The sequence below is a fragment of the Orycteropus afer genome, unplaced genomic scaffold (assembly GCF_000298275.1).
Source record: "Orycteropus afer afer isolate SDZICR_OR568_19922 unplaced genomic scaffold, OryAfe1.0 scaffold00026, whole genome shotgun sequence".
In the NCBI taxonomy this organism is placed as follows: Eukaryota; Metazoa; Chordata; class Mammalia; order Tubulidentata; family Orycteropodidae; genus Orycteropus; species Orycteropus afer.
The window spans coordinates 5,913,761-5,926,566 of NW_006921613.1; the positions used below are offsets into that span (position 1 = coordinate 5,913,761).

Genomic DNA, 12,806 nt, shown 5'->3' on the forward strand with positions numbered 1-12,806 from the left:
TGATGTGGATGGAGTAAAGCTTTCAGGATCTCCTTTTGCTGATGTGGCACAACTCAAGAAGAAACAGCTGTAAATATCCATTAGTAATTGGAACATGGAATCTACGAAGTATGAATCTAAGAAAATTGGAAGTTGTCAAAAATGAAATGGAATGCATAAAGATCGATATCCTAAGGCATTAGTGAGCTGAAATGGACCAGTTTGGGTCATTTTGAATCAGACAACCATATGATCTACTGTGCTGGGAATGATAAATTGAAGAGGAATAGTGTGGCATTCATCATCACAAAGAATGTCTCAAGAAGTATCCTGAAGTACAATGCTGTCAGTGACAGGATAATATCCATATGCCTATGAGGAAGACCGGATGGGGCAATCTACTTCCGTAGTGATACTGCCTTGGAAACCCAAGGAGGAGTCGCTATGAGTTGGGGCTGACTTGATGGCACATAACAACAACGAGGAAGACCAGTTAATATTACTATTATTCAAATTTATGCACCAACCATCAAAGCCAAAGATGAGGAAATTGAAGATTTTTACCAACTTCTGCAGTCTGAAATTGATCAAACATGCAATCAAGATGTGTTAATTATCACTGGTGATTGGAATACAAAAGTTGGAAACAAAGAAGAATCACTGGTAGTTGGAAAATATGATCTTGGTGATAGAAATGATACTGGAGATAGCATGTTAGAATTTTGCAAGGCCAAGGACTTATTCATTGCAAATACCTTTTTTCAACAACACAAATGGTGGCTATACATGTGGACTTCACCAAGCAATCAGACTGACTACATCTATGACAAGAGGCAATGGAGAAGTTCAATATCTTCAGCCAAAACAAGCCTGAGAGCTGATTGTGGAACAGACCATCAACTACTCATATGCAAGTTCAAGTTGAAAGTGAAGACAAGTAAAACAACTCCATGAGAGCCAAAATATGACCTTGGTTTTATCCCTTATGAGTTTAGAGAACATCTAAAGAACAGATTTGATGCATTGAACACCAGTGTCCCTAAACCAGAAGAATTGTGGGATGACATCAAGAACATCATCCATGAAGAAAGCAAAAGCTCATTAAAAAGATGGGAAAGGAAGAAAAGACCAAAGTGGATGTCAGAGGAGACTCTGAAACTTGCCGTACAATGGAGAATACCTAAAGCAAATGGGAGAATCAACAGGATAAAAGAGCTGAACAGAAGATTGCAAAGAACAGCTCAAGAGGACAAAGTCAACTATTATAATGAAATGTGCCAAGAGTTGGAGTTAGAAAACCAAAAGGGAAGAACATGCTTGGCATTTCTCAAGCTAAAAGAACTGAGGAAAACATTTAAGCCTCTAATTGCAACATTGAAAGATTCCATGGACAATATGTTGAATGATGCAGGAAACATCAAAAGAAGATGGATGGAATACACAGAGTCACTATACCAAAAATAATTGGTAGATGATCATCTATTTCAGGAGGTGGCATATGATCAAGAACCAATGGTATTGAGGAAAGAAGTCAAAGCTGCACTGAAGGAACTGGTGAAAAACAAGGCTCCAGGAATTGACAGAATACCCATTGAGATGTTTCAACAAATGGATGCCCTGCTGGAGGCACTTACTTGGCTATGCCAAGAGATTTGGAAGATAGCTACCTGGCCAATTGACTGGAAGAGATCCATATTTGTATCCATTCTAAAGAAAGGTGATCCCACAGAATGTGGAAATTATCGAACAATCTCATTGGTATCACACACAAGTAAAATCTTTCTGAAGATAATTTAAAAAACTGTTGCAGCAGTATATTGACAGAGGACTTCCAGAAATGCAAGCTGGATTCAGAAGGGGACGTGGAGCAAGGGCTATCATAGCTGATGTCAGATAGATCTTGGCTCAAAGCAAAGAATACCAGAAAGATGTTTACTTGTGTTTTATGGACTATGCAAGGGCATTTGATTGTGTGGATCATAATAAATTATGGATAACATTGAGAAGAATGGGAATTCCAGAACACTTCATTGTACTCATAAGGAACTTGTATATAGACCAGGAGGCTATCATTCGAACAGAAAAAGGGAACACTGCATAATTTAAAATCAAGAAGGGAGTGTGTCAGGATTGTATCCTTTCACCATACGTTTTCAATCTGTATGCTAAGTGAATAATCTGAGAAGCTGGACTATATGAAGAAGAACGTGGCATCAGGATTGGAGGAAGACTTATTAACAGCCTGTGATACACAGACAACACAACTTTGCTTGCTGAAAGTGAGGATGACTTAGAGCACTTACTGATGAAAATTAAAGACTGCAGTCTACAATATGGATTACACCTCAACATAAAAAAAAAAAAAAAAAAAAATCCCCACAACTGGACCAATAAGCAGCATCACCATAAATGGAGAAAAGATTGAAGTTGTCAAAGACTTCATATTGCTTGGTTCTATAATCAACACCAATGATATAATCAACAGCAATCAAGACATCAAAAGATGTATTACATTGGGCAAATCTGCTGCAAGAAACCTCTTTCAAGTGCTGAAGAGCAAAGGAGCAAAGATATCTCCTTGAAGACTAGGATGCACCTAACCCAAGCTATGGTATTTTCAATCATGTTATATGCATGTGAGAGCTGGACAATGAATAAGGAAGATCAAAGAAGAATTGATGCTTTTGAGTTGTGGTGTTGGCGAAGAATGCTGAAAGTACCATGGACTGCTCAAAGGACTAACAAATCTGTCCTGGAAGAAGTGCAGCTGCAATGCTCTTTGGAAGTGAGAATGGCCAGACTTTGTCTCACCTACTTTGGTCATGTTGTCAGAAGGGACCACTCTCTGGAGAAGAATGGTAAGCTTGGTAAAGTGGAGGGTCAACGAAAGAGGGAAAGGCCCTCAATGAGATGGATTGACATGGTGGCTGCAGCGATGAGCTAAGGTGTAATAGGGATAGTGAGGCTGGCACAGGACTGGGCAGTGTTTTGTTCTGTTGTACATAAGTTTGCTGTGAGTTGTAGATGACTCGACAGCACATAACAACAACAACAATCATATTTAAAAGTTAATAGAAACAAAAATCACAGTTTGAGACATCAATAGAAAAGTTACCAACAGATAGTATCCATTTACATGCCCAATGGATAATTTTTATGGTTATCTGTTTAGAGTTTCTCTCCCCAATGAGACTTGCATCTCTGTGAAGGCAGGGACCAGCCATGTCTATTTGGTTCCTGTTTGCCTGTACTTAGGTAGGTGCTCAGTAAATATATGTTAGAAAGTAAGATGCCCAAGGAGGAAGTGTACATAAGAAGGGAACCCACTTCCAAATGGAGGGTGCTTGGTCAGGAGTATTGCAACGGCATAGTTACTGGGGGAAAGGGGAGAGGAAATTTAGAAACAGAAGTGGAAATGAATAATCATGCCCAGAGAATAGGAGTAGTGGGAAGGAGTAGTTATTTGTTTGAATGGAAGGTCTGAGTAGAGGTAAGGATAGAAATAAAGGTCTGAGGAAGGATATGAACTTTTAATTGAGTGTCTACAATATTTGGGATATGGATGAGTTGAAGCACTTTATATGAATTATCTCATGTAATTCTCTACACTCTGTAAGATACATATTATTCCCCCATCACAGATAGAGAAATTAAGACTTGGAAAGATACAAGTTGTCCATATAAATTAAACAAAGGAAAAGAACCATATGATAATATCACTCAGTGCAGATAAGGCATTTGGCAAAATCCAACGCCCATTCGTGATTAAAAAAAAAAAAAAAAAAACTCATCAAAATAGAAATAGAAGAGAAATTCCTCAACGTGATAAAAGGATATCTACACAAAACCAATAGCAACATTATTCTTGATAGAGACTGAAAGTGCTCCCCTTGCAAATGGGAACCAAATGAGGATGCTCTTTGTCACCACTTGTAATCAGTATTGCATTGGAAGTTCTGGCCATAGCAGTAAGCAAGAAAAAGAAATAAAAGATATCCAAATTAACAAAGAAGAAGTAAAACTATCTGTTTGCAGATGATCAGAACCTATAGATAGAAAATCCCAGAGACTCTACAAGAAAACTCCTGACACTATTTGAAGAATTCAGCAAATGTGGCAGAGAACAAAATCAACATAAAATCAGTTGAAGTCTTCTGCAGTAACAAAGAAAACTCTGAAAAGGAAATCAGGAAAACAATACTATTTACAATAGCCGCCTAAAAGATGAAGTACTTAGGAATAAATCTAACCAGAGATGCAGAAGGTTTATACAAAGAAAACTACAAAATACTACTACAAGAAATCAAAAAAGACCTACATAAATGGAAGGATATACCATGTTCAGGGATAGGAAGACTGAGCATTGTGAAAATGTCAATACTATCCAAAGCAATCTACAGATATAACGCAATCCTAATCCAGATTCCATCATCATTCTTTAAAGAGATAGAAAACTAATTACCAATTTTATATGGAAAGGAAAGAGAAACTGGATAAGCAAAGCACTACTGAAGAAGAAGAACAAAGTAGGAAGGCTTACACTTCCTGATCCCCAAACCTACTATACTGCCATGGTAGACAAAACAGAGATCAATCATGGGAGAATAGAAGAGCTGTGTATGCACAGGAAGACAGCTAAGGGGGCAGGAGTGCATGGGAGGGAAGAACACAGGAAAGAGGTAACTATGGGGAGGAAGTGGGAAAAGAGCTCTTACATTGTGGGAAATTGCAGTCAATGTCATGAGACAAAGTATATATGAACTGCTGTATGGAAAATGAACTTGCTCTGTAAACTTTTACCCAAATCACAATAAAAATTTTAAAAAAGTAAAGAAAAGAAAATAAATGTTCAGCATCACACAGCAAAATTGGAATTGAGAACCATGATACACCAGAACCTGTACTCTTTCTGATACCACTTAGCATCTCCCAGTGAGACTGAGGAGAGCTTTGAATGTAGGGCTAAAAGTATCATGTTTCCTGTAAGCCGTGGACTGTCCTTCACCTTACCCCATAGTTCCTAAGGTCAGACCTTCCTCTGGTAATCAGACCTCGCCCCAGCATACAGGATCAGATTTTACTGAAAACAGCCCTAATAATTCTGATCCAAAGATTTTTCAATGTTATTTCAAGAGAGCTGTCTGTTTTGTAGGCTGTTGGAAACGCCAAGACCACCCGCAATGACAACAGTAGTCGGTTTGGGAAATACACAGAAATCAGTTTTGATGAGAGAAATCAAATTATAGGGGCCAACATGAGAACTTACCTGCTGGAGAAATCTAGAGTCGTGTTTCAAGTAAGAATGCAAATATTAAATTTCCTTTTCCCAAACTTTACAAGTATTGTTTGCATATGTACTTATCAGACACTTCTTTCATTTTTCTGTGTCTTGAAGTTTTCCTGTCTTACATTTGCAGTTTGAGTTAATTTTTTTTTCTGTTTATTAAAAAAATATTTTAATGGATAGATGCAATATCAGTGGAGTTCTATGATTGTTGTTGTTGTTATGTGCCATCGAGTCGGCCCTGACTCATAGTGACCCTTCCTTGGGTTCCCGAGGCAGTATCACTACGGAAGTAGATTGCCCAACCTTCCTTCAGAGGAGTGGCTGGTGGGTTTGAACTGCCAGCCTTCTGGTTAGCAGTCAAGTGCTTTAGGCACTACGCCACCAGAGCTCCTGTGTTCTTTGATTAGGAGGAAGAAGTTAGGACTTCTTAACTTGGGATGCTTAAAAACATCTTATAATTTAATGCAATCAATTGCTAACCAAAAGGTTGGTGGTTCAAGTCCACCCAGAAGTATCTTGGAAGTAAGGCCTGTTGTTCTACTTCCAAAAAATCAGCTTTTGAAAACACTATGGAGCACAATTCTATGCTGACAGACATGGGATCGCCATGAGTCCAAATCAACTTCACAACAACTGTGTTTTGTTTTTATAATTCAAAAAGCATTGCTCTCTTTCTAGGAAACAAAAACTGTTTGAAATAGACGAAGCTGTTAGGCTGGCTTTCCTATCAGGAAGAGGATGGGATTAGAGCTAGTGAGGTGGCGTTTAAGAGAAAGGCTTTTCTCTTGGTGAAAATTCTCCTAGTTTTGGCCTAGTAGGAGAGCATCAGTAAACTTGTAGAGTTTCTTAAAAATTTCAGTGAGTGTGAATCAATTAAGGAGCCTTGGTGGTGCAGTATTTAAACACTCAGCTGTTAACCAAATTGTAGGCAGTTTGAACCCACTAGCTCCCTGCAAGAGAAAGATGTTGACAGTCTACTTCCATAAATATTTTCAGCCTTGGAAATCCTGTGGGACAGTTCTTCTCTGTCCTGTAGAGTTACTATGAGTTGGGTCACAATGACAATACACAATAGTAAAACAACAATGAATCAGTTATTACCATTTTGTAGAATGTTTTCATTTAATATTTCTCTGGAGTCATTATTTGGAAGACTGTCTTGGGCCACCCGGTTCTCACTCAGTGAGAGGAAGGCCTGGTGAGCAGCACCCAGCAGAGGGGAATAGGTTGGCCACGGCCTTATTGACCGCGGTCAAAAACAGTGGGTAATATCAATGTCTATGATATCAGCATTGTCACCCCAGATTTGGTGTCCTGTCCAGGGCCCTCTAGGTAAAACCCTGACATTTTCATTAGTAAAGGGGTGAGGTTTCAGGACTTCTCTTTATTTTGCAGTCAGAAAATGAACGCAATTACCACATTTTCTATCAGCTTTGTGCATCTGCACAGCAGCCGGAATTTAAACATCTCAAACTGGGTATGTAATGGATGGTGTGTGGGAGGGACTCTTCTGTATGGGTTTATATTCTAGGTTAATTTCTGCTTAATACAGTAACACAACTTTTTCTAATGGCATTTTGTCCAAATACATCAGATCCCTGGGTGTCAGGGTAGAATTAATGCATCTACCTGAGGAGATAGAACAGGATTGGGGGCAGGGCAAGTCCAGGGAGCAGGGAGCTCCTTCAGCCCAGGTTCCTTTTCAGATTCTTTGGGTGATTGTGATCATCAGCTGAAACTACCTGAACAAGACCTCTTGACAAGTGGAAAGAAAAAAATTCCAGATTTTTTTCTTTTGAAGTTTTTATTGTAATTTGAGCGAAAGTTTTCATTTGGTAAAGTTGAGTGAGAGCAATTAAGCAACTTGGGTGGTGCAGTACCTAAGGCATTTGACTGCTAACCAGCAGGTCGGTGGTTCAAAGCCGCCAGCTGCTGCAAAAGGAAGATAGGGCAATCTACTTCCATAAAGATTTACCACCTCGACTTGATGGCAGTGAGTTTGGTTTGGATTTGGTTTGGAGTGAGAGCAATTAGTTTTCCATTCCACAATTTATACCCATTTTGTTTCATGACACTGGTTGTAATCCCCTCAATATAACAACATTCTTCCCATTTTCTCCCTGGGTTTCCTGTTTCCATTTGTCCTTCTGTCCTGCCTTCTGAGCATTATTTTTGGGCAAATGCTGCCTTTTCCTCTAATGTGGTTGATTTTACTGTGAAGTAAGTTCCTCCCTGGTATTATTGTTCACCTTATAGACCTGTCTATTATTTGGCTAAGGAGCTCTGGTGGTGTAATGTGTAAGGCATTTGACTACTAACCAGAGGCTGGCAGTTCAAACCCACCAGCCACTCCTTGGAAGGAAAGTTGGGCAATCTACTTCTGTAGAGATACTGCCTTGGAAACCCAAGGAGGGGTCGCTATGAGTCCCACTCAACGGCACATAACAACAACTATTTGGCTGAAAGTTGATCCCCAGGTAGGATTCAGTTCCAGGCTTGAAGGATGTCTAAGGGTCTCATTCTCAGGGGATCTACCAGTCTCTATCAGATGAGTAAGCCTGGTCTTTTTTATGGTTTTGAATTTTCCCACATTTTTTTTTCCCTTCCTCACTTGACAGCTGGAGCTTAACCACCAGAAGTCCCCAAACTTTCCTTTTTATTTAAATTTCTTTGGATGGAAGTATCTGTAACATGTTCATGTATTTCCATGTTTTTTTTAAATTGTGGTGAATTACATATAACAAAACCTTTGCCATTTCAACCATTTTTGTGAGTATAATTCAGTGACCTTAATTATATCCACATGCCATGCAATCATTATTTGTTTCCAGGTTTATTCACTATCCTCAATAGAAACTCTGTATCCCTTAAGCAGTGCCCTCCTCCATTTTGCCCACCTACCCTCCCTGGTAACCACTAATAATTTGGTCTTTATGTATTAGCCTGTCCTGGATGTTTCATATGAGTGGGCTCATACAGTATGTATCCTTTTGTGTGTGACTTATTTCATTCAGCATAATGTTTCAAGGTTCATCTTCTTTATCTTAAACAGAGTATCTCCATCATAATTTGAACTTCCTTGATGACCCAGAGTCATAATGATTTATAATAATAATTAAGTACACATTAGGGACACATAGGATGTAGAATTACTTGTCTTTAGCACAAAAGGCCAAGATCTCATTATTGTCCCAGTCTTGGATATTTGTGGTGCATTGGTAGAAAAGAATTGTTAGAGGCAGCACCCAACCCAGTGTGACAGAGTTGAACACACACTTTAGAATCTTGAAGAAATTGCTTGCACTCTTTGGATCCAAGTTTCTTCCAGTTTCAAAAATGAAGATAATACGCTAGTCCTTGTCTGCCAAATAGGATGTGAATGTTGAGTGTGAAAGGGCTTTCTGAGGGGTCACCTACTGTTCACCTATTAAGGTGTACACATGTCCGTTATCTTGATTGTGGTCATGGTCTTATAAGCATATGTAGGTGTCAAAACTCATCAAGTTGTATATTTGAAATGTGTGCAGTTTAGTGTATATTCAGTATACTCAAGCAAAGGTGTAAGAGGGGAAAGTGGGGAGGTATTACTTAAGGGGTACTGAATTTCTGTTACTGGCAATGAAAACATTTAGAAATGGATAGTAGTAATGGTTGCCCAAAGTATGGAATATAATTAATGTCACTGAATTGTACACATAAAGATGCCTTTTTATATATATTTCAGCACAATAATTTTTTTTTTAATTCCAGCATAGAAATAAAAACAATAAGCTTTGTAACAAGCCTCTGTTTAAATGCTTGCTGTATGATCAGCAGTAGGACCTTGAGCAAGTCACTTTGCTTTTTTGAGCCTTGGCTTTTGTGTCCGTAATGTAGAATTCTGAGAAATAAACTAGATAAATGTCTGTAAAGTGCTTAGCGTGGTGCATTTAGTGTTAACATCCTTCCATCTGATCAACATATATGGCCTAGTCTCTACATTACAGACATAGTGAGTCTTACTTTTTTATTTCAGGGAGTGCAGAAGAATTTAATTACACAAGCATGGGAGGCAACACTATCATTGAAGGTGTGAATGACAGAGCTGACATGATTGAGACTCAGAAGACCTTCACATTGCTGGGTGAGTGAAAATGTCCTCTCCACAGTGTGGCCAGTTTCTCTTAAAAAGGAGGAAGGGATGAGTTGCCAGCATGAGTGTCTTCTGAAGACTCCTGATGAACTCCAATTTCAGGATGAGCAAATCAGAAGATATTTCAAAGGATCTCATCAAGCACTCAAAGTGGTCAGGACTGCTTTTCCTTAAAGATCTAGAAATCAGCCCATATTTCCCTCAGGGTCACTGTTCAAGGCGTGGGCTATGAGTCCTGTGGGTGCCCATAAGGTATCCTGGACTAACTACAAAGAGAAGTCATGAAAACAACTCCAATTCATTTCTGAAGTATAATGTTGACGTTACTTGAGCTTCATAAGTATCTTGATGATCATGGTAAAATAGTGGACACTTATATGGACCTTAGGAGTTTGTGGGTGGTACAAGTGGGTGACTGCTTTGCTATTAACAGAAAAATTGGCAGTTCAAACCCACTGAGAGGTGCCACAGAAGAAGGTCCAGCAGTTTGCTTCTGAAAGGTCACAGCCATGAAAACCCCATGGAGCACAGTTCTGCTTTGGCACATGGGGTCTCCATGAATTGGAATTGACTCTACAGCATCTGGCTTGGTTTGATTTTTTTATACGGAGCTAACTATGGGCTATTCTAAGTACTCTATTATCCATATTAACTCATTTAAGCTACACACTACCCTATGGGGTAGGTGCTGATATTCCCTCATTTTCATCAGGGAAACAAAGGCACAGAGAGTGTAAGTGATTTACCAAAGGTCATGTGGTAAGTATGGAGCAGAAATGGAATTTGCATTTAAGATCATAAAACTCCTGGTTTTTCTGGGAAGACCAAATCCTCTGTAATTTGGGTGCTGACACCAGTGAAGCAGGGACAGCTTTCGTAGGAGAGTCAGTTGTTTCCAGTCTTCTGCACCTGACTTTTCACACACAGAGTTCATGTTCTGCAAGATTGTCTGCCAAGTAGTGTTTATACTACTACAGTTCCCATGTTTTATTGGTCAAAGCACTTGGCTGCTAGCTAGAAAGTCGGCACTTTGAACCCACCAGCTGCTTTGCGGTAGAAAGATGAGACAATCTGCTTTCATAAAGATTTACAGCCTTGGAAACCTTATGCAGCAGTTCTACTCTGTCCTTTAGGGTCTCTATGAGTTGGAATCAATTCAATGGCAGTAGGTTTAGACATTCTCATTTGGTAAGGATCCATTGATCCTTGCTATTGAGCTGTTGTCATGACCCTTTGTCTCTGATGAAAAAGAACACATGGAAAGAATCAGACCTAGCCTGGGTCTTGGCTCAAGCAACTTCACCATTGTGCTTCTCCTTGAAATCCATTTCAGGCCAGTGTTGATTTTTGTGTGGCTTTGTTTCACTGAAGGAGCTCTGCTGGCATAGTGGATAAGGCATTTGGCTGCTAACCAGAAGCTCAGTGGTTCAAATCTACCAGATGCTACAGGGAAGGAAGGTGGGGTGATCTACTTCTGTAAAGATTTACAGCCTTGGAAACCCAGTGGGGGTTGTTATGAGTTGGAATTGACTCGATGGCAATGAGTTTGGTCTGGTTTTTTTGGTTGTTTCACTGAAGATAATTGCTTAATTGAGGTCTTAAATTCTTTCACATTCTTGCTACAGAACTAGGGGTTTTTGTTAGTCTTGGAAGGCATGAAGTAGTTCAGTGATTTAGTTATGGATCACACAAAATTTTGATGGGAGAGCTAGAAGGAACATTTCCAGTATTTGCATTTGCAGTTGATTTTCCGCATCACTTTCCAGTCATTTGTCAAGTTGGTGACCTTTTGTCATGTCAGATGCATCTGTCCTTCAGATGGAAGTGTTAACTCCAAATTGAAATGCAAACACCTGCACTCGATTTGAGCTACAGTCTTCCATTTATTTGTGGTTTGAAATCTTTTGAGACTTTGATTTTGTATAGTCTTTGAAGTAGAGAAAGCTCTCTAAGTTTTGAAATTATTTAAGAACATGGCATAGCTGCTATTAAAATACTTCAGCTTTCCTCAGGTGAGAAGCTGTGGGTGGCCACATCAGCTCTCATTGGCATTTAGGGCCTACTGTGGTGGCATAGTGGGTAAGGCATTTGGCTGCTAACCAGAAGATCGGCAGTTCAAACCCACCAGCTGCTCCAGGGGAGGAAGATGAGGCAATCTACTTCTATAAAGTGTTACAGCCTTGTAAATCCAGTGGGGGGTGCTATGAGTTGAAATCGACTGATGGCAGTGGGTTCGGTTTGGTTTTGGTGGCACAAACGGCTCTGGTGACACTGTGGTTAAAGCATTCAGCTGCTAGCCTAAAGATTGGTAGTTTGAACCCACTAGCCACTCCACAGGAGAAGGATGAGGCAGTCTGCTTCCGTAAAAGATTTATAGCCTTGGAAACTTTCTGGGGGTCACTGTGATTTGAAATCAACTCAGTGGCAGTGAGCTTGGTTTTTGGTTTGGTGGCACAAACAGTTAAGCACTTGACTACTAGTCAGAAGGTTGGTAGTTCAAACCCACCTCAGATGTGCCTCAGAAACCAGGCCTGGCAGTCTGCTTCTGAAAGGTCACGGCCTTGAAAACCCTTTGGAACAGTTTTCCTTTCTGCACACATAGAGTCACCCTGAATCAGACTTGACTCGATAGCAATAAACAACTGTAACAACCTATTTTGCTTGGACAAGATGGCAGGAGTCTCTGGTATTCATTCTACATCATCTTAGCAGAACGGTACAGAGTAAGGAACACAGGTACCCATGTAACTGGCCCTCCCAGCTGCCCACCCACTCACCTCTGCGCCTCTAGGCTTCTTGACTCACAACATTGTTACTGACACCACCCTGATGCTTACTGGCCATGCAGAGACTGTGGGCCTTATCTCACAAAGCCCTGCTCACAACTGGCAGGTTCTCTGTTTTGATTTATGGGGCTTTACACAAAGTCCTTCCTAACAGCTGGTTTGGTTTATTTTCAGCTCCACAACATGTGCTAATCCTCACATGATGACAGAATATTTTATGTATTCATAATTTATATTCCACCTACACCAGTCAGGGTCCCAATGGGAAACATGTGGCACACTCAAATTAGAATAAGAGGCGGAGAGCTTATTTACAAAGGGACCAGCTACAAGATGTGGGTGAGGTACAGGGAAGCGTTTGGGCTAGTGCAGGACTAGGGTAGCAGCCTCAGAACTGTTCACTGTTCTTTTCTCTGAGGCCTAGAAAAGGAGAGAGAGTTGGGTAAAATTTGCCAGCATAGTGACCTCCATCGGTGGGTCAATATAGTCAGTCTAAGACAACTTTGCAGGAAAAGAGACTAGGGATGGATAAACCCAAACCTCTTTCTCCTCTTCCTTTTTGACCTGCCAGGACTCCCACTGGTCAAATCCAACTAGAAGCCAAAGCACACGAGAGCCTGTT

General features: G+C 40.1%; 1 protein-coding gene across 1 annotated transcript in view; it reads left to right on the forward strand.

Annotated features, from left to right (window-relative positions):
• Positions 1–12,806, forward strand: part of MYO5C (myosin VC) — a 108,587-nt gene that overhangs the window by 14,641 nt on the left and 81,140 nt on the right. Inside the window, exons 6-8 of the mRNA XM_042783689.1 lie at positions 5,132–5,275; positions 6,662–6,743; positions 9,282–9,389. Of these exons, the coding sequence (XP_042639623.1) occupies positions 5,132–5,275; positions 6,662–6,743; positions 9,282–9,389 (334 nt within the window). The remainder of the gene's footprint in view (positions 1–5,131; positions 5,276–6,661; positions 6,744–9,281; positions 9,390–12,806) is intronic.